The sequence below is a fragment of the Neolamprologus multifasciatus genome, chromosome 13, assembly GCF_963576455.1.
Source record: "Neolamprologus multifasciatus chromosome 13, fNeoMul1.2, whole genome shotgun sequence".
In the NCBI taxonomy this organism is placed as follows: domain Eukaryota; kingdom Metazoa; phylum Chordata; class Actinopteri; order Cichliformes; family Cichlidae; genus Neolamprologus; species Neolamprologus multifasciatus.
Window position 1 is genome coordinate 14,559,129 of NC_140451.1, and position 27,234 is coordinate 14,586,362.

At 38.3% G+C, this 27,234-nt stretch overlaps 1 protein-coding gene across 24 annotated transcripts in view; it reads right to left on the bottom strand.

The window, feature by feature from the left end:
- LOC146505231 (neurexin-1a) overlaps positions 1-27,234 on the bottom strand; it is a 254,006-nt gene that overhangs the window by 39,581 nt on the left and 187,191 nt on the right. For 22 of the 24 annotated variants that reach the window (XM_085181656.1, XM_085181652.1, XM_085181653.1 and 19 more), the window contains 2 exons: positions 6,494-6,665; positions 692-781 (listed from right to left, as the gene is read on the bottom strand). In XM_085181656.1, the coding sequence (XP_085037782.1) occupies positions 692-781; positions 6,494-6,665 (262 nt within the window). The remainder of the gene's footprint in view (positions 1-691; positions 782-6,493; positions 6,666-27,234) is intronic. The other 2 variants (XM_085181671.1, XM_085181669.1) reach the window with 1 other exon arrangement.

Below are 27,234 nucleotides of genomic sequence, written 5' to 3' on the forward strand. Positions count from 1 at the left end.
TAATATAAAAAAGCAGAATGCTAATTTCACATTCAGTGAAGATAGAAATTAGGTATTTAACTACAAGAAACAAAATAAAGAAAATCGAAACAAAAAAACAAAGCATGCACTCAGCTTGTTTTATATTACAGTTCCTTGATCTAAAGTCCTGCATATATATATATATATATATGTATATATATTTACAATATATGTTAAAGGGACTCAAAATGCTGATGCCAATTGATATTGCACACTATTTATCTTTGCTAACAGTTTAATCAAAATAGATCAAATGACACTAAAGTAATGTGCTGTACTTTAAATGCATGTTTCAAAAGTGTTTCAAAATAACACTCAGCAACGAATGAACAACTGATGTAGAACTTTTAATTTGTAATTTATGTTTACAGCAAAAAGCGACATGAATTTATAGACATTTTAAAAATGCTGATATTACTTCAGTAAGTGGATTTATATTCATATTTACAGTCCCTTTAACCGTAAGTTGACAATAAACACGTATTAAAACAAAGCTTACATCTATAAAATGAATACATTATTATAAAAAAAACTAAATTTAACTGTTCAAATCATTTTAATTTTAAAGTTTTACTGAACATTTATTTTTAAGGTTTATTATTTACAAAATAATGCTACAACTTGGTTATGATCAAATTATTTTATTTAAAATTTTAATCAGGTTTTTTACCTTTGTCGAGTAGCCATTCGTCAACTACTCGACCAAGTCGGTATGGGATTCGCTGTCTAGCAATCGCCAGGCGTTCGTTATCATTGTTGCCTTTAAAGTTTAAAGAGACATTTCATTGGTTACAATCTGTAAGGTCAAAGGTTAAATATCCATACTTAATGCTAGAGCTATACAACTGCACAAGGTTTTTATATTTAAAAACGTTTTGTATGTTTAAAAAACAGTATTAACTAAAACATTATTTGACCAAACTTCACTCTTTTTATTTTAATTTTAACCAACAAATTAGGCCTATATTAATTGAAAATAAGAGGACTAGCATGGAAATGTTTCATCTAAGTTAATAAACCTATGTTAAAAACCAACCAAAATCACAAATTTATACATCCATTACAATATCTTTACCCAATATTTCCATCCCCATTTATCATTTCCCTCTGTTTTTATCTGACTTTTAAACTAGTTACATTTATACAGCTTCAAAAAGGATCATCATTTGAATTTATTATTAAATAAACCGTTTATGGTTTAAAGGAGAGAACCATTTAACTTTCACATATTACAAATGCCCACCCCATTTATAAAAACACTAATTGACAAGTAATACTAAACTATTTGCCATATAAAACCTAACAGTAAATTCTCTAACGCTTCTAATCAGAGAGAAATCAGAAGACAAAGTAGATACATACACTGTAAACCTTCAAGAACATGGCTTTGACAAAAGCTACAAGTCATAAAGAAGAAAAAGTCACAAGCTTGACCGAGTGTAGCGTCGCATACATGTGTTTCAATGACAGTCAAGTGTTTTTAGAGCATAGAGTCAAATAAGTGACATAAATGAGAAAGAAGAGCTACAAAAAAACGACTCTCTGTATCGGAGGGGCACTTTGGCATTAATGAGGGCAAACTCTGCATCACCCTTTTGTCAAGGCCAATAACCTCTCCAGAACAGAAGACTTTCAGCAAAGTGGCACTGTCTCTGAGTGCTTTTCCCCTGGTATTGTCTGCTGAGATTGAATTCAGTCAGCCCCATTCTTCTGGCAGATTGACAAGGTTTGTCCCATCAACTATATTAATTCAGTTCTGGCAGATAAAAGATCCGGTAGCTAACAATGATTCGGCGGAGAATAGCTTCTTAGAGGAGAGGTTTGCTAAGAAAAGGAGGTAACCTTGTAAAAGACGCACACCTCTTCTAATGAAAGATCTTATAAGTAAGAGCATACATAAAAATATATTTTTTAATTACATCAGCTTGAATTACTGTTGAAGACCAGCTAAGCAAGAAAAAAACCCAGTTTGAATCTTATCTATACCACTAATGAAATTTGGTTGCGGATGACCGTGCCTGGGTGGAGCACATAGCATTGTGAAGAAGATTTAGCAACACTTTCCTTTATGCTGATTGGACAGATACAGTCCAGATTACAGCAAACCCACACAGGAAGGTAATGGGTAACATTTGATAGGACTGGTTTAGGAAGGAAGATGAAGTTTGTAATGGACAAACTCTCTTGTAGAGCACATACATCAAGTTTTTGCACTTTTTCTACCTTTTTCTTAAAAAGTATTTTAAACTTGTAAACTTGCAAATGCATGTCAACTTCAATTTTTCATTTCTTGTGAAACTTAACTGTGACTACTCAACTTGTTTCACTTAAAAAAAGAGGACTTAATGAGCTCCCTGAGAAGTCGTGTAGTGCAGTTTTTAGCATACGTCACTCAAGCAGGAGTAAATAGCGCGTTTGTTGAGTCAAGCATGCACAAACGCAGACACAGCTGTGCTTCCTATCATTTTGAATGTGATAAATTAATGAATAATTCTTCATTGCTGTTGCAATGGAACATTTGAGGCCTTTGTCAATTCCTGTCATCTCCATTTCTTAGTCATGGGGTGTTGGTTATGTCACCTCTCCATTCCCTGCTACTCTGCCACCTCATCTGAGGAGAGGTCAGAATCAAACGGGGCCCTGGAGAACATTTATCCTACAGCTGTTGCGAGGACAGAGAGGACATCTGAGTTTAGAGTGAAAAAGAGAAACACCTATTAATACCTTCCTTTTTTAAATGATGTTCATTGATTAATGCTCAATGCACTTAATAATTGCAGTATGACGTGTTGATGTATTCTAAGCTTTGTTCAAAAAATAGTTTTAGTATTGGTTTACATGTTGGTGTCAGAGTTTTAGCGCAAAGATGACAGTTTGTTGAAGAAGTATGCAAGGAAGCTAATAGAAAGGCACAGAGGAGTGTCAGCTCCAGGCGCATAGATACCCAAGAAGCACGCACACATATTCATGCACACTTATCCTCACACACAGCGTGTCACTGTGCCAAAATCCTCTACTTTTGTGCAAAAACATGCTCCATTTTCAAAGACGGCTGCGCTTTATCTGTTTGGCTACGTACCCCATGGCACACTGAGTCTATCCTTATACTGAGGTTAATTAAGTGTGCATATAATCAAGGTCTGATCGTGTATTGATTCCCACTGTGGGACACCGAAGTGTTAAACAATGCTATCCCCTGGGCTTTGATGCAGCAACAGAGCCCATTCATCCTGCCTGTGAGCGGCGCCTGTGACTGCTGCTGAGTGGTGATTTGGTTTGGTGTGGGACAGCCTGGCTTATCTCCTCTGCCAGACAGCAGCGATTCAGCTGAGCCATCCCAACCGACCTGCTTTACCCTCGCTCGCTTGTATTCTTTTTTTTTTGTTAATAAAGTGGTCAGATAAGGTGGGAGCTTTATCTCATTACAAGCCCTAGGACACTCACCACATTAAATGAACAAATATGCAAATGCTTCCTCTGTTCATGGAGCCGGGAGAATTAAAAAAAAAGGAGGAACCTACACAAATCTCACTATTATTTTTATTATTCTGCCCTCCCTTTTCTCTAACTGCGCTATTTTTTTAATATCCTCGGTGTTGAGAGCTTGCACAATAGGCTCAATAAGCTCACGGATAGAACAAAGGTAAAACCAGAGCAGATAGGACGGAGCTTTGATGGATAAAGCTAACCATCCTTCCCTTGTATCCCATAAATCAGACTCCACACCACAAGCGGGAAAAAGAGGACAGGGGGTGAGATCGACACGGAGGCAGACGTGGATAGATAGAGGTAAAAAGGACAGGAAAAGAGCGAACTCGGAGCTCGGGAGAGTGGAGTGAGAGACGGTGAGCTCTGTAAGTGCACCACGCTCTGATAACAGTAAAAGAATAAGGCCAGGGACTTCTCCATTATCTTTGTGTGCAGCGTGTGTTCATTGGGTGCTCCAATAGGACACTGCACTGTACCCTGCGGGCCTGGCAGCACCATTGTGATGGTATTACTTCCATGGCCAAGGCTCAGGAGAAGGGGCTGATTTTTTTTTCTTTTTTTTGTTGCTGCTGAGCCTTTTGTGTGTGATGCAGAATGAAGGCAGGGACAGGATAAAAGAAGGAGAGCTAAACTACAACAAATAGTCGCCTAGTTGTGTGTCTGCGTGTGTATTTTGCATTTTAGATTCTAATAATTGTACTAAAGACTTTTAATGACCCATAAGTATGCAGTACGAGACTTTTTAATGAGATTACCAGGGCAGCAATAGAGGCTCTGGCGAAGCAATTATTTCCTTGCTTTAAGAACGATCGCTCCCTCCCCTATAAACTCCTCCTCTCTATCTTTCTCACTCTCTAGCCATCATTTTTATCTTTGCTGTCTACTCTTATTATAATCATTGTTGATCTGTGAGTGGCCTAAGAGTGGCTGAGGGCTGCTATTATGAGTGCGTTAGAGGCATACATGGATACTAATCAAACTACAGGCGAGCTGAGAGAATAATAGCTTTGTGTGCTGGGGGTGCAGGGAGGAACTGTGCAGTAATTGTGATTAGATGTAATTAGTCTGCAATGAGCTTAATAAGGTAGCTGGACTTGGCATTGTCACTGATGCATGATTGGTGGGGATGAGATAGGTCACTTTTCCCTTCAGCAGTTATAACTCATCACTTAGCATAACAGGACAGTCTTGTATCATTCTTAAGCTTTTCTGCATTTTCTGCAGTACTGCATGACTTTCTACTACCAAATATGTGTTGTAATGTAATGTACATTGTTGAAAAATGCATAGCAGCAAACCTTTGTCTGTATAATATCGCCACTGATGTATACTACAACAACAACAACAACAAGTTGTTTTTGCCAACTTCTTTGAATTTATGTGCATGACATGAGTATGAGTATGTATCATCAGGCTTTCGCTGGTCTGCGGGTGTTTGTCGTTTGAAGATTGAGACGGGATGCGGGAATTTAACCCTGCTGTATATTCGGCCCTATCCACAACATGTCAAAAGCCATTCATTTCTCTTTTTCACCTGAGGCAAGCAGGGAGGGTTGAGTCCAAGTCATAAAAACCATCTTTCATTTGGATGAATGCACTGGTCATAGCTAAAAAGGTCACCAAACATTATGCAAAAGAGGAGCGACAGGTTCAATTTGTCTTCTGTTTGTCTGGTTGCCCACTCATTTTATGCGTGCTCAAAATCTAACAAATGTTTTGCATTTAGTGCTGCAGTTTTTTTCTCTCATGGGGAAAAAAAAAACAAATAAGAAAACAACAACAACAAAAAACCACTACACTTGTCCATACAGTAATTTTGCTGTTTGCATTCTCAACAGTCATTTTCGCACTCCTTTATTCGTCTATAGCTTTTGTCAAAGCCTTTAACAAGTTAAAAATGTCATCAAGTTCAACAACACAGGCAGAAGCATTGATATCTGTATATTCTACTCTACATTCTGCATACATTCTACACAAATATACCAGTGTTGTTGAGTTGTTGCTGAGTTACATTACTACAGATTTCCTCTCACAAATGTGTTGACACAGAGATTGCTTTGTTTTTCCCCAATCGATCAAAAGATTCCCTCACAACATTGAGTCCACTGTATATTACATCATCAGTACCCAGTAAACTATAAAAGAAAGTGCCAGCAAAACTATTCCAGTCTTATAATGTTAAACTACTAAAATACATTACTCTTTTTCAGTTACTAAATGCCTATTACACAGGGCAGTAATTACCAAATTCATCCTCTACTGTCATGTAAACTGTGTTTATGAGAAGTGTTACACAATTTAAATTATTAGTAACACTATTGGCCAGGAAAATTAATCCGGCTTGCTTTTAGTCTGTGAGTAATTGTAGTGTATGCTGTGAAAATTATTAATATCAAAGTGTATTTTTATGGCTAAACAAGATGCTGTAATGAAGCTGATCATCTGGTATTTAATTGTGAGTAAGCAACAGATTTACTTTGACAGTGTTATTACAGGTCCGTCTCCCCGGTGACCTTAATTTGATCAATCTGCTATATTGGCAGACACATAAATACTGAAACCGCACACAATTACTTGCCACGAAAAACTGGTAATTTGTCTGTGGATTGTCTAATGATTTGGGTTACTGTGAGTATACACTGTGCATTGACAATTAGGTATATGGGGGATGTAATGCAGACATGTAGACAGGTTGGGTGGTTGCACTTGTAGGCAGACATATAGGAGTCTATCAGCCCTGGGGTTTATCAGATTGATGCACCACAAAGATCAAAGATTTAGTGAAAATACAACTCAACAACACTGGTGTTTACTCTCAAAAGCTGCTGGAAACCAAAACATAAAAAGCAATTAAAGCACATGCCAAGTCAACATAAGAACATCCTAACAGATAAGGCTTTAATAGCTTGCTTGATAATATCTGGGTCATTTTATCGCCTCTAGGAGGTGGCAGATGTAATTAAAGGCAAAGTGGGTGACTCACCTGTGGGGTAGCGCTCAATGACTGGCAGGTCATCCACCTGCAGAGTGGCATTACCCCCACTCCTCGTAAACTTCACTATATGGTACTTTCCATCATTTACAAACTTTGACGTCTCCTCAATATTAATGTCATCTGTACCGACATTAAATACAACGGCAATGTTTCCTTTCTCCTGAAAAGAGAAGAACACAAAAAACACTTTCTTTTTTAGTAATCAGTAAACATTGTTGTGTACAGTATTGCTAAGGGACTGTAGCGAAATTAGAGCAGGTGGTTTCAGGAAAGGTAGAGAGTTGTGATTTTTATAAGACAATCAGGCCAGTGGCCTATAATTCTTTAAGCACTTTCTCTTTTTATAATGAATTAACACTAACTACTTTATAAATGAGTAGTGCTATGAGAATCCAGTAAAAAGAAAAAATATTTTAAAAAAAAGTATCAGCTGAAATTTTTCATTGTACATCAGTATGGACTAAGAAAACACAATGAAACTATGAATGAAGTCGTTAGCATAGCTTTTCTCATAAAGGGGTCATCAGGTGTACTTTTCAAAACGTGTTTATTGGAACTTTTGTTAGCTCTGCATATACAATGTTTAATATAATTTAGTGTCTATTTATTAAACTACAAGCCCTGCTGGGTTGACCATAAGGCAGATTACTGCATGGCTGTTTGGATTATTGCACTGGCACCCGTATCGACACAACATATGTGTTTTTCTTGGATGTGGTATCACTCCTGGAAGTTGCAGTCTTCGAAAAAAAAGAAACAAAAAATAAAACACAAATATGTGCATTGTGTCTTTTGTTGTGTCAAAAAATCACTTCAGGCAATTATAGGGTTATTTGTTAAGTTTTCCCTTGAGCTGCATATGCTGTGTGCCGGCTGATGCCCTCTGCACGATGCTGACATCTGTTTTTTTAAAGTACAATAAACATGCAGTATGCTATTTATTTCATTCACCCATTCATCCATCGCACAAACACATTCAGTCCTGAATGATATGACTGATTGTGAGCCCTTTGTTAGACTGAATCAGTGCTTGAACACTGGCATCTTTACAGTGACTTAAAAAAACATAAGAGCAGAAAAATCAAGCAACAGTCTCAAAGGAAGTTTTATCCAGCTTAGCCGCAGACTCCTTCACATGATTGATTCATGTGATGCCTATCAGTTCTAATAAGCTCTGTTACAGTTCATGATCGAAGTCCCTGAATCCTACTGCTTAATCCAGCTAAGATGAGAGCGTATGTTGGTGCAGCTTCTCTCTCTCTGCTTAGGAGCTGCAGTGAAAGGAGCATCTGGTTGGAGGCTCAACCTACTGTAGCAGCACAGCACTCTGCATGTCATTATCCAGTCAGCATAGCCAATACTACACTGCATCCCTAACGTGCCCATATGCACAAACTGCTTTTTCAAGACCCCACCCCGCACCCATACCAGTGCGCACACACATACACACACACTCTTACAGAGCCCAGATGCCTTAAAGTGCAGAATGAGTAGAGCGTTTCTCAAGAGCCAGGAGCTAAAGTGCAATTAAAACTATTTGTAATGTGTCACACCACATTACCAAAACTAGGACAATTGTATGCTTTGTAATGTAATTTCAACAGATTATATAATCTAATGCATTAAAGCTACAGTAGCAAAACAATTTACTGACTGCTTGCAGGCCTAAACACCAACCGAGAAAAAAATGAAATCTAGATGGCAACAGCGACACCAGCTCGTCTCTGGGGTTTTTTTAGAACTCAATGGGTGTGGGGATGATCTTTATACACTTGTTAGTACTCAAATCTTGTGGTAGTTGTAATCTGTCCTGCATTGCATCCTCTTGAAAGAATTCAGCAAGAGTCATAGAGACTGCAGGCCCTCAGCAGAGCTAAATGTAGCTAGAGAGACAGGACATATATTACTTTATTTTAAGCACTTGCATATAGTGTGAAATCTAACACGAAACTAGAGTCTTTCATTTCAAAGGGGCGAGCACGCACTCAACAGACTAATTCTGGAGTTTTTTTAGTGTCATTGCTCTTAGAAAAAGAGAGACAGAAAAAATGTTTTAATGGACCGACCAACCCAATTAAAATCCTTCTTTTAATAGCCTCCTTCAATTGACTTCTAATGCTCCCCATGGTCTTGTTAATAAATTTACTGCATTTAGTCACAAACTGCCAACTCAAATTTCCCATAGCATAAAAAAAAAGCCTTGAAAGAGATGAAGGGATAGATGAAAGCGAGTGGGAGACAAAGGACAGAAACCTCACCATGAGATTTTGGAAGTCAAATGTCAGATAAAAGATAAGAGCTTGAGTATTCAAACTGAGTAAATGGAGAGCCTTTTTGACATGGTGTCTCCCATATTAAAGTAATTAACTTTGACTGTTATTGCCTCCGCTTTCTGAGGATTTGCTTTAACGCCGCTATTATTTTTTTTACCGAAATAATAATAATGCATTACATTTCAGCATTTCTTAAAATTCGATCAACTCAGACAAGCAGTTTCTCAGTTTAGTTCAGCAATGAGAGGAGCCTAATCCTGGTGCTCTAATAGGGTGCAGGCTTATGTCAGATAGTGATTGATAGCTGCTTACATAAACTCAACCCATTACACCCTGCAAAATTTTGGGGCTGCTCACTTGGTAAGTGCTGCTCCCCACAGGGCTGCTCCCCTTGGGAACATACTGTACGGTGCACACATCTCACATCCGAAGAACTCAGCGCTGCCTGACACTCGGCACGCCGCCTTGATTAATTGCTCATCAAGCTGCAATAGAGTTTAATTAACTGATGAAGTTGATCCACCATTCTCCTATAATCTGCTCTTTTTTATGCTTCTCATCCTTTCAGCTGGAGGGTGGTGGAAGGCTTCAGAAATACTCAGGGTGTCAGTTTCTTGTTAAAACTCCCCATCTGCCCTCATTTTACCACCACCGAGATTCTTGCAGCACTAACCATAAAGCTGCAAAACACTCTGCAGACCGACTCGTTTTTATCGTTATTTTTTCTCAAATTTTCAGTAGCACGGAGAAGCATAATTCTTCTTCTTAAGTATGTCAACAAAACCACATTTGAACAGATATATGAGAAAGTCAATAAAACTACCTTAATGGCGGCTTAGATAAAACTTACTTAGCGGTCTTGGTAACAGTGTTCTCATAAATAATACATTGATAAATAAATAAACCATATTTTCCCATTAATATTCCCAGTGAAAGAATATAGTGTGTTGCTCATAATCTGCCTGAGGATCAAGCAGATCAGGCAGAATGATCCGCTGACGTTTGAAATAGTTTACTGAAGTGAGTTTATTTCCCTGACCCACGTAAACAGAACGCGAGTGAGAAGTGATATTTGAGATGGTGTTGGGCCTCCTCTCCCATCTCGGCAAAAATGAACACCGCGGTGTAAGCCGTCCTAATGTTTAGCTTGTTTATGAGTCATTCACGATGACAAGCATTGTGCACCCGTCACATTTCATATCTCACAAGTCTGACGCCACGGCACTGCAACACATCTCCCTTCAGTGCACATGTCTACGAGGGCTCCGCTGGCAGGTGGGAGAGCACCTCCGTCAGTCCCTCGCTGTGTCAGATGTGTGTACACATGCTGAGGGGCTATTACGCTCTTAATGTAGAAGCTAAATGTCTTAATGCAGCTAAGGCAGGCAGCCTGTACTATTCACCTTATCTTTTAATTACCTCTGAGTCTTGGCTTCTCCCTTTTTTCTTTTTTTTTTCTTCTCAAAGCTTGGTTAATGAAATTACACAAGTAATGGAATAATTAGGAGATAGAAAATGGATTTTTTTCCTTGAAGCATGTGGTCCATATACTTTAGATTATGCAATAATTCAATGATATACCCGCATTTATGGATCCAACATATACAGGCACACAAACAAGTGTATATTGAATGACATACATTATTTTTTTTAGTGCTGTGACCTCAGAAAAAAGAAAGTGCTGTAAATACACACATACAAAAATGAGATTTTATTCTGGTAGAAGCACCGTATGATACATTAACTTCCTAATATCTCAAACAATTTAATGACGTTATGGACTGTAGCAAAGCAATTGTCTCCAGTCGGGCCTGCATATTCAATTTTATTTTATGCTTTGATCTTGTGAAAACCTCTTTGACTCTCTCTTACAGAAACACACACACACACACACACACACACACCTTATATCTATCTTTATCTATCTTTAGAGTATTTATTTCTATTTGCACAAATAGCCTGATGTGCAGCTGCTAATATAGTGATAAAAACATGATTGACGATCACACATTAATATCCCCAAATAGAAACAATTTAAACAATTATAAGTCTATTAATCAGATATTATTATCTAGTAATCATATTTTATACACAAAGTCAATAATAAAATCAATGAATTAAAAAAAATTGACATTTGCATGATGCATACTGTGTGATTTTCTGTATTTTCATTATGTTTATCGGCTGTGTGTGTGAAAGCTAAGACACTGGGCCTCACCGTTTACATTTACACTACTTCACCTTAAACCAAATGCAGGAATCTGATTTTCTGTTCTCCTTACATCTAAATACCACTGCGCCACACTTAACAATAAATCACCAGTGTAGATGAAATTAAGAGGCGCAGTGCATTAAAAATATTTAACTGCCTTGATAAGAAACTACAACTATGCATATTTTAAACAAAAAGGATATAGTATGCCACCGTGGCATACTATAATAAGCATAATAAGGAAAAAAATGTGTTAACCACATGGCCTCACAGGCTTACCAATTTACAGTGTATATTTATAACAGAGCTTTCTGTATAAAAAAAAGGTGTAGCTAAGAATATACATCCTTCTTATTATCTCCACCAACTGTGGATACACTTCCTAAAGGCTCGAAGACATTTGGAAGCCTATATCTAAGCTTAATGTAAGCCAGTGGAGTAAATGCTCTTAGATAGCTTTTAAAACTTTAAACAAAGTCTGCAAGGTTCTCCTCCCCCTTCATTTAACCACTGTCTTAAAGAATCACCAGTGTGGTGAGGTATAACTGCATTTGCTGGAAATTGTGTTTTTTTCAAAATCAAGTCCGCCAGCTAAAGTGCCTAATTATCTGTGAAGTTGGCTTGAAATTGTTTCCATTGCTAGGAGTCTCTATCAAGCCAGTTTCTGTGGGATAGCTTCGCAAAAAACTAAGTTAATAAATCATCAAGCCAGCTCTAGCAGTGGCTGAAAGGCACGTGCTGAGAGAGTAGCAGGAGACAAAAGGCTATTGTACAATTACAAGGGAATCTGAAAACATTCGGTTAAAGCTTCGACACAATACAGCCACAATTTTTTGTCAAATGCACCAAAGAAACATGTAAAAAATTATCATTTTTTCACGATTTATTGGAGATTATAGACTGTGCAATCAGTTGGAAGAAGTTAGCCAGTGCACTTTTCAAAAGGCACTGCTTGTCTTTTACTTAAATGACATTTGCTGTCTGTCTGAGCTCTTTCTCTCACTCCATCTTTGGCCTCTCGTGACACATTCCATCAAGGGAGGTCAACAGATATCTGAAATTTCGTTCTCTCTCACTCAAAGAAATCAATTCAGGTTTCAGGTGATTCTCCTGTCTGTCCACTTATGACAGCTGGCGCGCAGTCAGTGTGAATTGACCTTCATCTCTGTCCTCTCCGTCAGGACTTCCTGCGTGCCCCTGAGCACAGTCCGGCTCACTTCGTCTGTACAATTCATACCGCATGGCTTTCTGGCTAATATTATTAAGTGCACATCTGGGAAGAATGGTAAGTTGTTTTAAAAGTATAAGTCAAGTAAAACTAGGGGCAGAAGACTGTTATTATGGAGCATATGGCCCGAATGACCCTTAAGTCGCAAAATGTGGAGCCACAAAACTTGTTTTTGAACTCCACTCAAATTGTTTTTTCAGGAGAGCAAAAACAGAGTTTATTCTCTTTTTTTCTGTGATGCTGTTGCAAAATCAAATTTGTGGATTGTATAAGTCTTACAATACTTTGGAGACGGTGTTATAATTTAGAAGGTTCTCACTGAGGAAGGGTTGCAGTTATAATGAGATGATTTCTCATTAATGTGCAAGCCTTTCTTTTTCTACTGAGATCTGTTCCACCATGTTTTCTCACCGTACGCACTCTTCTTGCAATTATGTGACAGGTTTGCTAATCTCGTAAAAGGTGTCACACATATCTCACCTCAGTAATCCAGAATGCAATTTTCAACACAGTTTGGTTAAAGCGTGTCACATTTCCATAATTGCCCCCATTAATTTATAGAACACTGCATGTGTCACTAGATGTCATGAATTTGTAAATGTGGCACAATGGAGATGAAAGTGGGGAAAAGGTGCAGCTGATGACTATTTTCATGGGACAGCTGAAAATCATTCTCGCTATGAAGCGCCATAAAACTCTCAAAATGATTCTCAGTTTTCTCATAGCTCCACGTTTGGGTCTGTTCAAGATAGAAAACCCAAGTGGAACTAATACAACGAGAAAAGCTTGAGTCTGTCCTTATAACGGTCACACTGGTGGACTAACATAACCCAACTCCCAGTGTGAAGTGGCATGGTTGCAATCAGGGGCACATTCTCTTGCTGTTAGTGAGAGATGTAAAGATTCAGTGGGAAAATGTAATTTATGATTTGAAAAATTAAATGCAAAAAGCCTTAAAATTAAGCAAAACATCTCTTTGGTCTTTGTTTATTTTGTAGGCATAAAAAGCATAGTAATTATTGTAGGTAAATGTTACTAAACATGTCAAACCACATTAGCTCCTGATATATTTGTAACATATCCACCTTTATTATATATATATATATATTTTTTTTTACTTTAATTAAAATGCCATGTCACAGGTTGAATTCATCTCACTTCTATGAACTCTCCTACTGAGAAAAGAGTTTATTAAAAAAAAAAGCAAAACAATCTTTCTCTTTTTGTTTTTGACTGTAGCGAACAGAAAAGGTGTGACAAATTTATAATTATAACTAATATAATGCTGAACACTGTGGATCAACTTCTACAGAACCAAACCTAATTCAGTGCTTGGTATGGTTTGATACACACAAATCCTTTCACCTGCATTTTCTTTCCTTACACCTTGCCTTCATGAAACAGGCAGCTGGAAGCCTTATGTAATGAAACCAGTACATATGTACTTTCAATTAGCCTGAAATGCTAACACATTCTATTTCTAATCTATATTTTCTCTCTCTTTTTTTGATGCAATCAAAATGTTGCACAGGGGAAATTACAATGGATGAAGAATGCATGGGACTAGTGAGCAGGAGCTACTAACTATGGAACTGGGATAATGTTGTGACATGTTTGCAGAGAGAATTCATATGGGAAAACTGTAATGTTTCCATCGCAGCCGACGAAAGGGAAGCAGAAAATACATTGCTACCCAGCGCGCACAAAACACAGAGACAATGCAATTACAACCAAACGGTTAAGATCTCTTTGTTTGGTAATGCTTTGCATTCTTGTCCACAGTTATTCAGATAAAGACATGCTCAAAGCTGTGCTTGCAAAGGAAAGCTTGTCACAATATTTGGGCTTTTGTTATATGGGCCTGTTGCAAATCCAATTCCAATTATTAAAAAAAAGTCCAATTATTTATTTCTTAAGCTCTGTGAGAAAATGGCAATTAATGAATTCAGTTATCAGCTGCTAGCCTATTGGTTAGAGCTTACGAGCCCCTTGAGATTCTTGAATTAAGTTAATTATGTGGTAAAAATGTACTGTTGTGGTTGTAGGGTGAAGGGGAAGAACTAGGTTTTGGAGCCTATAACCTAGGACATTTATTTTTTCGAAGTACCCTGAAACTAACATACGATTTCTATTTTCATGAAGGAAAAATGTGTTGTTGTTTTTTTTAATTGAGGATCTGTAAACAAAAAATAACATTAAGTGATGGAAACAACCTGAAAGCCTCCATACTGCACAAGTTCTACCGTAGTTACCTCTAAATGAGACTAGTATGTTGTCGGATTTAGAGCAGTGGATGAAGTCCAATAATTTTCCGCACCACCATTAACTGCTACTTTGAAGCTATCTTACATTTGGCACCAGAAAATAGACACGCTTGCCTGGTACACCAACAGCACAAATTAAACTTAGGACTTGCTACTTTTAGAACGCTATCAGAAACAGAAGCGGCACCAGCCTTTTACTGAGCTGTGAACACATCAATAAAAGGTGGAACTTTGACACTGAATATACTGTTTGTAATATTCATCTGGTGTTGTTAAAGTTATTTATGACTCCTTTCTGGTTGTAATTAGAGAATTATGTTTAAATGCTCCGGACTTACCAAGCTACTTGTTGGGTATTTCATTTTTTATTTATTTTTTTTGAGTCCATAACACAGAATAGAGCACTTTTGCTTTTCCCATAACAGATCAAGCCTCTCTAGAGTTAAGTCTCTATATTATAGACATTATAATTAGGTAACATTAAGGAAATAGCATATCATACATTATATTTGTCATTTTCCAATATGAAAAGTCACATTTGTTAAAAATTACACCGAAAAACAATATTTTTGCTATTTTACTCGTCATCTGTTTATATAGCATTCATTTAAGGTTTCCTACAGCAGAAGTTACTGTTGAATAAATTAGGAAATTATTAACTCTGATTTATTATTTAGTGTGAATCACTCCTTAAATTTTTGTACATAAAAGCTATAAAGAGGGGGGGTGGGGGGTTTCGAACGTAGAAATTGTAGACTATTTTTTCCTCGGTGTACAAATATTAATAAATTACTATTTTTAATCTATATACAATATCTAATATCAAACCTATAAATCAATCCCACAGCTGTTGTTTCTAATTGAAAGCTTTCTGAATTTTTATTTTTACATTTTATTTGTTATAACACTACACACAGCTGTAGTGAGCAATTGTAATATTGGGATAGTTTCTAGTAGGAATAATAAAAACACACTATCAAACAATAAAACTGAACAAAGAATGTATATTGCCAATAGATGTCATTTAACTTATTTTTGTTAAAGTGTTTTAAGGTGCATTTTTCCTTTAAGAGCACCCCGGAGTACTTGTTTCTAATACTTCCACAGAACTGGGAAACTGCCAAGCTTTAAAATTGCCACCATCAATCAAGAGGTTTTAAAGGATGCAACAAGCAATTTCATGGATGACTTTTTTTTCCAACTTCTTCAACATTATTCCCCATCACCCATGTGCTATTGTGGATCCTCTTTCCGCCTGAAACCCGCTCCTGCTTCTCTTTGATTCCAACACCACTGATAAAAAAGTCTCTCTGTGTTCTCTCGCTTATTCATGTCCGGTAATTTCTTAGCTCAGACTAATTTTCCTCTCCCTGAACTGAAGCAAGTTCATCATAAATGTCTGGAACAAGAAGTATTAAGTTAGAAGATGCCTTATGCTTCACTTAAACCTCAAAGGAATGAACCTTGTCCTAGATACTTCAGACAAGGGAGGCGCATAAATGCGATTGCAGTATTTTTAAAATGTAATTGCGAACACTGTTGCAGTGACTCCCTGGCCTCATTTTTTTGGACAAAGAGTGTGGATAGGGATTGGCTGCGGGTGGGGCTGTGTGCTACAATTAGGAAGGCCGAGGAGAAACCACAAAGATAGCGTTGGTGTGTTGGTGACACAGGATCGAGCCTCCCTGTTTGCCATTATATCTAATCGATGCGCGCTAATCAATTTATTCTGTTCAGTTTAAGCAGAGAACACAACTTGCTAGCAGAAAAACAGAAAGTATTCCTTCATAAGAAGGAAAACAAAAGTAAAAAAGAATAATTATCAAATAATAAGCAAAAACTCCTTTAATATTCATTCCAAACTACAGTACAGGGCAATTCTGTGCTACTATATATATTTAGAGAAACCGGATTAGGTACAAATAAACAAAAACAAACAAACACAATCAAATTAATGGGAGGGGAGGCAATGTGGCAATGTGTGATTTCTGCAGCAAATAGGATATTTACTGAATAGCTGTTTTTGTCTTGTTTTTCTCAGACAGTCCTCAAATGGCTGTCTGCTGCTGGCCACATGGTCTGAAAACACAAGGGAGTCTGATACTTACACAGAGCACACTAAAGACATAAGGGATCATTGTCTTTATCCCCAGGTCCAGCAGCTATTTGACCCAGCATCTTTCTGCTGATGAATGTTGATATATACTGTGGAAGATTGTTAGGCAACAATAACCTGACCAGAACTCAGGAAAACTACAAAACAGATGGGGTATGATATGTAATTCACAGCTGAGCGATCACTAAAGACAGCAATAGGTTCCCATAAAAACTATTTTACCATAAATTAATGAAGTAGTGTGTTTCTAAAGTTTTTTTTAAAGCACAGATGTACAATAAATAATAACTTGAGAAGATTTTGGAAAATCCTGAGATTTCTTTTATTTTTTACAGGTAAAATTTTGTTCTTTTTGAATATTTATAGGTGTTAAAACTAAGGAAGTCATTTCCACTGTTGTGTTTTCACTAGCTGAATGAACAGCCATCAACACCTGCCACTTTCTTCTGCACACATTGCAAGAATTTAAAATTCATCTTCCCCCTTTTCTCCAATGGCAGACTGGCATTATGGTGTCAAAGAAAATGCCGGTTAGGGCAACACAAAAAGGTGACACGTCTAGCCAGGAGCCATCATTATAAGCCATCTGAGTCAGTTTTGAACTAAAGTACTTTTTTACATTTAAAAAAAAAAATGCAGCAGCAGTGTTTTCCTTTTTCTTTTCTCTCTCCAGTTTAACAAACTCCCATTGCAATCAGCGCTGATTTAAATTGATCCTAATCATCTCAATCAACAATGTAATGACACAACTGTATATCTAAAGATTCGAGGAGGTTAAAAAAAAAAAAGCTCATCCAACCCACTCAATTTCAGGATTACATGCAATTATTCTCACTTGTCATTTACTCCGAGTGCAGTACGGAGCACCTGCTCAAGGATAAATGGTGTGGGTTGAGAATCTGCCAATGAGCACAATGACAGTGGTGCTGACAGCCGCTGTGGAAGGTGATGACAAGTAGAGACTAGTGACAGATACTTGGATGTTTGTCATCTCTGTGGAGCTGACCAGGCACTTTCATCTTAGCTCTCGGTGTTTTGATGCAGCCTTGTCTCTGTTTCCCTTCCCTTTCTATATAAAGATGCCACAGCGTGGCTATGGAAAAAGAGTGCAAAAACAGACAAGGTTTCACAATGATCTACCACCCTTTTAAACAGCTACTTTGTGTTTAAGTCTCTGGCAAATTATCTGCAGCTATGATCAATTGACACTGTATATGCAGCGGTAGCTACTAGGATGAACTGAAGCAGCTTTGCCCCTTGGGATATGGCTGTTTATGCCAGGGGCTCATTCATCTTCACAGTCCTTGTTGGTCATTTGATATCCATCAATTGATTATTTTTTGAGGGGCTTGGCTTTGTAACTACGGAGCAGTGTGTAGCGATTAATTGGTTAACTAGATGAGGTATTGACACGTTTTAATTGTTGCGCTGTGAGGAAGCAAATTACATTTGCCCAAATGAGTGTGGATTGATTAAGGCGGGCTCGTTCATGGGCTCCATCAACATGAAACTGATGGAAGGAGAAAAGTGTGTGATTCTTTGGGTGCAGTTGTTGATTTCTGAGATGATTTAGCACTTTCTAATAAGATAAGGTCACCTTGCCCCTGGCCTTTTAGGTCATTCTTAACTGCTTTCTGACATGCTCACCAACAATTGCAACTTTTACCTACTCAAGGAGTGTAAAACTCACCAAAGCCTGGGTAGTTTTGCTATTAGTATTTGTTTACCAGTTTGCAACCCTGCATTCCATCTAGCTTTAGTGAAATTGGTGGCCTGTTTTCTGGGCAGTGGCTGAATGTTTTCTAGCCTACCGGTTACAGCACATAAAGGAGCTGCTCTTGCTGGTAGTGAAATTAGAACAGGGCAGTCAGGTGTTACTGCAGTGCACCTTAAACCTGTCAAAGAGAATGGCCAGTACTTTTGATTTGGCCTCTCCAGAAGTTGCAGCAAGCGGCAATTTGCTGATACCATTTTTTTTATCCACTGTTAACCTAATTTCTGCACACAGAAATTGCCTGTCCAGAGGGAAGGAAAACAATTCAGCCTGCTGACAGAACATGATTTGACTCCTCTAACCTCAAGGTACCACACAGACATGTACTGTAGCCCTGCTCGTTTAAGCAAACTATTCTGGCCTGTTTTACATTTGAAATAACTCACCTGGAGCACCGAGGTGAACGGTAATACACTGTATTAAAACTTAAAACTTGTGATATGGTCGCAACTTAGAAACATTCACATAGATAGAAAAAATTCCTAATCTTTCTATTCAATGAGAGTCATCAGAGAAGCCTTGATCCATACAATTTTTATCTCTGTTTCATCATGAATATGTAAACTGCAGCTATTTCTCTAGTAAAACATGATCCGTAGGGGCCAAGGCAATGTGATGAAGACTTGTGTCAGGCCAAGTGAACTGGAACTGATGGTGCACATAATTAATGGTCTGAAATAGACTGAGAATTAGTGCTGGGCTGGGATGTTAATTGACTATGATACTTGGGCTGGTGCCTCTCAGCCTGAGGCTCTTATTCTTTTCCCCGTGCTTTGCTGTATCACTTTGCTTCAATTTTCCTGATGTCCTATTTCCCACTTCTCCCTCTGCTTTTCCTCGATTTTGGCCTCCTACTCAAGTCTCCTCTTCCTTTTTCAATCCCATTTTCCATGTTTCTTAGTCTCCCCTTGACAGTTTCCTCTACCTCGGAGGCATATGGAACTTCAAAAACAGACAAGGACAGACCTGTGACGTACACTCCTCGTGCTGAAGTAGCCACCTATGCAAGCTTTACAAGCCTTGGTTGTCCCTTGCAGGATGGGGGAAATCTATAATTAAGACAACGTTGTAACACTAATAGGACTACCATGCTAACAAGGGTGGGTGCACATTTGCACACGGTGAGACAGCACTGCAAGTTTACAAAAAATAGTTGCCATGACAATGTACTGATATCACCTGCTTAGAGTCCTCTTCCATAATTCATTTGCTCAAATAGATGACCTGTGCAGCTCTGGAGCAAGAGCGTCAGGATGACAGTGTGCTTTAATAAATATGCAAAGTGAAAACAGGGTCATAAATAAGCTGGGTTTAGCATTTCCTTCTACCACAGATTTCCCTACATACATGAACATTTTTTCCCCACTCGTGTTTGTTGCACTACCTCGTCAAATCGTTCTTTGTGTTCGTGCCAAGGTAAAATTGTGCATACCGGAAAACACTGCACTTGTAGAAAAAAGTGACACTTCCATAAAAAATAGAGCAAACTGAAATTGCAAAGGCATAGATTTGCAGATATTTAGTCCCACGCATTGGTTCAAGGTCCAAAACAGTGGACACTTATCACAGCTTTATTGAAGTATGCTGTCTAAATGAATAAATAAGTCTGCTGACATCACAGGGGATGGTATTAAACTGTTGCTAAGACTGGTGCTTGAGACTAGCAATAGTATGAATAAGGAGAAAAGCTACACTTTTCAAAGCCTTCTTAAAAATAAATTTAAAAAAATGTGTCCACATTAGCTCCATAACTTGTGTTTTTGTAGTTTTCCAATATTTTTTTTATTTGATGCATAATGGATGTTTTTTTTCTCCCCTTTTGTATAATATACACATTCAATCCAGTGATAGCAGAGCAATTCCACCTGCCATCACGACCACATCGAAAGATAAAATACATCCCTGCTGAGGCAGTTCAGTTTTGATAATAGAAAATCAGACACTGCCAAAGCTTCTCGACCATCATTAATCTCCTGCCCCAGTGCCGACTCACAGGGAGTGACTGGTGATGGCGAGCGGGAGAAGTAGACGATAGAGCGGGAAGGAGAGACCGGAGTGAATGAGAGGAGTGAATTAGACAGTAAAAGAGGAAGGCACATCAAAGCGAGGCTGGGAGGATGAAAAACTCGATTACAGAGAAGACAGAAGGTGAAAAGTATAGAGTGGACTTAGATAGGCACTAAAGAGAAAAGGAACTCAAAGCATTAAGACTAACAGCAGTAGCCGGTCTATAGGGAACCAGCTGGACTGACGGTATAAAGTCGCCCTAATCACTCCATCAGCGATTACATCGTGTCCGCACACAGATAGTAACCACAGCCATTCCAGTATCTCCCCATCACACCTCATTACTCTACCTCTCAGCTACACACGTTGCCTCGGTGATGGTCCCTAGGACATCACACTGCCATGGAGGTCTCACCTGTCAATGCACATGAGCATTACCTCCCATATCACTAAGTAGGATTATTGGGTAGGCAGCTGTGGCTGAAGTATCCACTGGCCAGAGTGAGTAAAGATTGTCATTGATTTGTTGCGCTGAAGGACAGGCCGAGGTTGAAGGCCTGAGGTTGTGGGGCTGAGGCTGTGCCGGCTGTCAGGGTTTAAAGTCTGCTGGAGTTCTGAGACAGCTCAGCGTACAGAGGCATTTATCATCAGCAAGGTAACTGGCTTCTCTGAAAGCAAGTCAGGCGAAAAATGAACAGCTGCCATGGCTGCACTCACAAAGACCCCACCATTCTTTCTGCCTTTCACCAGACTTGGTTTCCAGCAACAGGAAACAAGTCAGACATATTGTCATTCAAATACATAACTGCTCACAAAGAGCCAGATTCGTCTGGCTGGAAATTAGATATCAGAACTGGAGGCTTCCGAACGTCACACTGTACACAAGACGGAAACAAAATAAAAACCGTTGAAATTAAAGAACAGACGTGACATACATGTTTTATTTATTTTATTTTTTTTTATTTTTTATTTTTTATTTTTTTTCTTCTTTATTACAAGAATTATAATTACCAACTGTGTCCTGCTGACAGAGAATATTTTTAAGCCAAAACTTAAAAAAAAGGATAATAATTCAACAGCTATACACTTTGTGCTTACAGTTTAACTCATATGAACAAGCCATTACACGGCATCACTACATGAGGACTGGCTTTTTAGAAAGAAACTGCACTCTTTTCTCTTCCCAGCTAAAGCTCTTTTATGTGTTATGCATTCAACTTGGAAATCCGGGAGATTAAAGTTTTGTACTGAAAAGGTGCAGTAGGTGTAACAGTAATCAAGTGTTTTACAACAACATACTACAAAACAGAGACTTGATAATCCCATTATCTTTTTAAGTAGATATAGTGTGTCTGTGTTGTTGCGACTACGTATAATAGGATGCTAACATTTTCCACATGGTGCATATAAATTAGAACATTTTCGCTTTCTCACAGTCATGTTGTTTTGTATCTCAGTGCTTTCTCTAAAACAACAGCTGCATGCTACAGCGTGGCTGGGTCTTTAATATGAAAGGATTGGCAATGTCTGACCTAATCAATCAGGTGCTGGTAAGTAGAAGCCTGTTCTATTACCACAGGGGGAGAGAAGGCATATGTATCAGTAATGCATCCGCTGACCTCCCACGTAAGATATAATTCCCATGTGGTTATTTAACACCATTAATGATAAATGTGTATTTTACATGGCAGCATACTCCACCGCCCTCCCGTTAATTTCATCCTCCTAATTCTCTGTTATTTCGCTGTGCCTTTACCCTTTTCTTCCTCTCTATGTCCAGCTCACAGTTGCCATATCTCATATTAAAGCTCAAACAGAATGTGGGCCCATTTCCCTGTGCAGTGCAGAGTGTTGGGGAGGGCTGCAGATTAAAAAGCCTTCCCCTGGGTGCGCTCACCAGGCTGTTCAGCACTGCTCGCCAGGGAGATTCACTACATACATTCTCTTTTATGGCCCTTTCCTTATTCATCATAACACAGCTTCAATTTTATTAACTTCTCCAGCCAAGCATACATCTTTCCCTGTGCCATCAGTCTTCTTCTCTCTATTTCTATCCAAACAGCACACCCCATGATGCTCATAAGCACAAGTACACAAGTGTGTACTGCTATTTGCTTCCACGTATACAGATTTAACACTAGGGAACGTTGAGTAAACGGACCCATTTCTTTCAGTCCAAGCACGTCTTTATCTTACTGTTGGGTGTTTCCCAGCGTTACCTTGCCTTGACATTGTGTCAGGCCCAGCTGATGGCCAGCACAAAAGACACTGGATGTGAAAAAAGTACCACAGAGCAAAGTTTCCAAACTCTATTTTATGTCGGGCATACATTAGAACATAGACTTGATTTCTACACTTGATTTCTAATCAGTGGCTAAAACACTAATCAGCAGGACCCAAGTAATGTAAATATTCTAGCCTGAAACATACAGGAGAGTGTGAATGCACTTTCATGGTATTGCACAGCAAAATACAGCCGGCTCTGCACAGTTAGAAGATAGAGACTCAAATCTATTTTTGGAGGGTTTTTTCTTTCTCGTTTCCTTAGGCTGTGTAATCACAATCCCAGACACTGCAGAAAAGGCTAATTTTACTGGTCACAGTCTTGCCCACCATATGAAAAAGGAATATGCTCTTGAACCCAATGCTACAATGGCTTTAGTAGGTGGAAAAAGCAGATACATTCGATCCAATCACAGTCTCACTGGTAAGGTGATGGCACAAGGGCCATCTCAGCGTGAAAAGCTTTGATGGAGGAGCTTCACCCATATTGTATCATGAAAGACAGAATGTGAGTCGGACAAAGGGAGGGGAAGAGGGAAAAAAAGAGAAGTGGTGTTCCTCTGAAGATTCTAGTGTCAAGAAAACAGACACTGTTGAAGTCTTAGGTATGATATTTACTGACCGCCTTAAGTGATGAAAAGATGCCAAGTAAAGCATGGGCTCTAATTGTGTTTACTAATTTTAGCAATGGCACTAAATTGTTTACATTTGGCATCACATTTTCTGATGCCACATGTGATACGAGCAGAGATAGGCAGTAACGCATTACTTGTAACGCGTTACTGTAATCTGATTACTTTTTTCAGGTAACGAGTAAAGTAAGGGATTACTATTGCAAAAACGGTAATTAGATTACCGTTACTTTCCCATAGGAACGCTGTGTTACTGCGTTACTAAAACCGTGATTTTTTTGCGAGAACGTCTCATGACAGTGACGTAAGCGACTGCGACGTTTGTGACAACAGCTGTGTGCAGATCAACAGTGGATCATATATCGAGTGCGGGAGAGAGTATGAGCGTGCAGCGTTTAAAGCTTGGAAGTACTGACCTTATTTTGAGTTTGATTCCATAAAAAGTGACAAAAACATCAGTGTCCGTTGTGCGTGGGAAAAAAACCCCTAAACTTCCAAGCAAGCACCGGGAGTGCGCTACCACGCAATGGGAAATTCACAGAGAAACTCGCGGATTCTTCCACTGACCGCTGCGGCACACCTGCACCAGGGAAAACCTACGCCTACGCCACTCCTGCTTTACAGGTGAAAATAGAGCAACAGGACCGCTAGTTTTTGATGTTATTTATTTTCTGCTGTGTTTTACTTGCATCTATTTGAAAGAGTGAGTGTAAACACACACACAACAATATTTTATGTGCTGGAATGTGCAGAAAATAAGTTTAAATGTTAAACAAATTTCTTCCAGTCAGAGAATGGTGCATATAATTAAATTTTTGCTTGATGCATAAAGTTAAAAGATTAAAACTAATAAAACAAGTTTAAAAAAAAGAGACTTTTACATTTGATTACATTTTGTATGATGGATTATGTAGAAAAAGTAGAATTGGGCTAAAAGATCTATCGCTTTATCACCTATTAAGGTTGTAAATCGTGTTTTTAAAAAGTAACTAAGTAACTAAGTAATTAATTACTTTTGAAAATAAGTAATCAGTAAAGTAACGGGATTACTTTTTTGGGGGAAGTAATTGGTAAGTAGTTACTGATTACTTTTTTCAAGTAACTTGACCAACACTGGATACGAGTGGGTTTTAGATGTCGTTTGTGTAGTGGTTAAGCATAAAGGTAATTGTCAAATAAGCTATATAAATTTTAAGATCAATTAGTGCATGATTATCAAATAAATGGAAAACAATGGAACTGTCTTGAGCTCAACCAACTTGGATGTTGAGTGTCGGTACCATTGAAGCTTCTCCAGAAATTACACTGAGATCCAGTTTCTGTAAGTCCACTCCAGTCTAATGTAAATGTATTCACCCAGAATTCTTCAGCATTTTCCCCATGTATCTTTCCTTCTGTCCTGACTAGTTTCCCAGCCTCCTTCAAAGAAAAACATCCCCACAAAATGAAGACTGCACCACCGAGTTTGACTGTAGAGATGGTATTAATGAAGTGATCCTCACTGCCCGCTTCCTCACGGCTTTGGGAATTTGTAGCCAGATCGATGAATCTTTGAGTCATCAGCCCAGAGGCTTTTTTCTTTTTTTGGTCAGATACGTGTTTCGGTGTCTTTTGGTTCCCAGAGTGCTATCATCTGCCTTTTATTGAGGAACGGCTTCTATCTGGTCAATATACCAAAAAAGCTACATTTGTGGAGCGCTAAGCTAGTAGTTTCTCTTCTGTGGGATTCTCTTACTGCCACAAAAGAAATTTCCTGTTGAGTCACTGTGAACACTGGACATTACTGGTCTTTTGTTCTCTATTACTCAGTTTGGTTCTGGGACCCACATGTAGGTAACCTATAATTACCCTTATTTGGGAATATTGAAAGCTAATATTCTACCATTTTTTATATATCTTTCCAGATCAGGGCTTTGACACAATAACGTCCTGCAAGTCTGTGGACAAACTCTGATCTTCATGTCTCGATTTTCAGTCTGACATCTACGATCAGCTCAAGGCACCTTATGTTTACAGATGTGTGTCTTTCCTAATTATGTGCAATCAGTTCAATTAGGCAAAGATGCACTCCAGTCATTTTGTTAATTGCCAGTTAATTGTTATATTGGTCTGCATATTTTCTTTTGCATATAATAAATATTTCAGGCTATTATTTTCAATAACCAACAAACAGTATTTTTTTAGCATTTTCATTGGGGTATATTATATGTAGCATTAATAGAAAAAAAATCCATTGAGCCTGAAACATAGCAAAATACAGAAAACATAAACGGTTTGACAATAATATGTACATTTTGGTTAATGAATGGAATTTAGCTAAATCACAAAACTACTCAACTACTACTCAACATATTTCGATATAAAAATATCAATGGCAACAATGGAATAAATACTTGTTAAATTCAGAAATGAGATTCTGGTTCAATTCAAAAAGAATTATCATGACTATTGTGTTCTTGCAGCTTTCAATTTACAGGTAATAAAGTAAATTCTCATCTGCTATATGCAGTAAGTAGTGAGCTAAAATGCAAAATAATCTTACTATAACTCAAAGTCTTTGTATGTGCTTGTTTCTTTGGATGCCAACTCATCCCATGTGATCAGAAGTTGAGCAACCAACTTGCCACCCAGTTACATTGTATACTCCAGAAAGTTTATCTATATCAGATGTAATGATGCCATAATTTTGCCCAGCAACCACATAGCAACAGGCTAACATGATTTCTTTTTAGCACCAATAACACCTTATAAAAGCACCATATCATTTTTATTTCACCACAATAACATCTAAATTATATCCTTAAAATGTCTGCTATGCCTTTAGGTTGCTTGGCAACCACCATAGGAACTTACTAAAATGACATGGGGTTTTTATTCCTTTAAGGACCCAGAACAACAGCAGCAGCCTCTTGTTTTGATTTCATGACAATGACGTCTCATTAATATTTACAAACTGTAAATATATGCAATATATCATAAAGTCACCACATTACCTACAAACCACCTAATCATGCACATGCTACACTTTATAAAAGCATCATATTATTTCTATTTCATGGACAGCAGCACGAACAGGCCAGCATGGGCATGTACTAGCTCATTTAACATAACAAAAGTATAGCTCAGGAAAAGGTGCTAATGTGCTATTGTCATTAACACACTAGTTAGCTTTTAACTCAATCCACTGTTTGTTGTTGGACATTGCTTCTGTGCTGACCTGATGAGTCAACATAAACCTGTAACAAATCTAGAGTCCCAGTTGTCTGGTCTCAGGTAAAAGACGTTAAACAACGCCTGAAGAGAAAGAAAACATGCCAAGGACTACACTCCAGCTCCCATTAAAGATTCACGAGTTCCCCGAAGCTGTCTTATCCACAAACAGAATTCCACACAAAGGCACATTCATCATCAAGGTGCTGTCCAGATCATAATGAGAAAAGCTAAAATGGAGGAGAAGCTGTCGTCTTCAGTTGTCCGATTCTCACCATATGCTGCAGCTCCCGTCGACTACTTTCTGCTTAAGAGAGAGCCAATTTATTTTCCCAGAAGGATGGACCACTTGTGACATTTGGCAATGGAGCATCAGACGTTTCATCCAGCTGTTTCAGAGACACACACAAACACGCAGAGGCTGGGACAGAGGTTTGTGTAGTCACCACGCAGGCTTTGATAGGCTAAACAGGCTGACTTACAGCTGCTGCGTTTTAATGTGTAATGATCTGTGGTGGTCCTGATATAACCCTTCCCACTCACTGGCGCTTTGATGCCAGTGCATGCGCACGTATGAAAACACACTCAATCAAAACCCTTATATTCCTAAATCTAGCAGTTTTTCAAATGAATTCGTCTTTGTGATATTGCATGTGGTTGAATAACTCCAACAATATTTACTGTGTAAATAGGAAACCAGGAACTGTTTCCCCAATGCTATTCAAAGCAA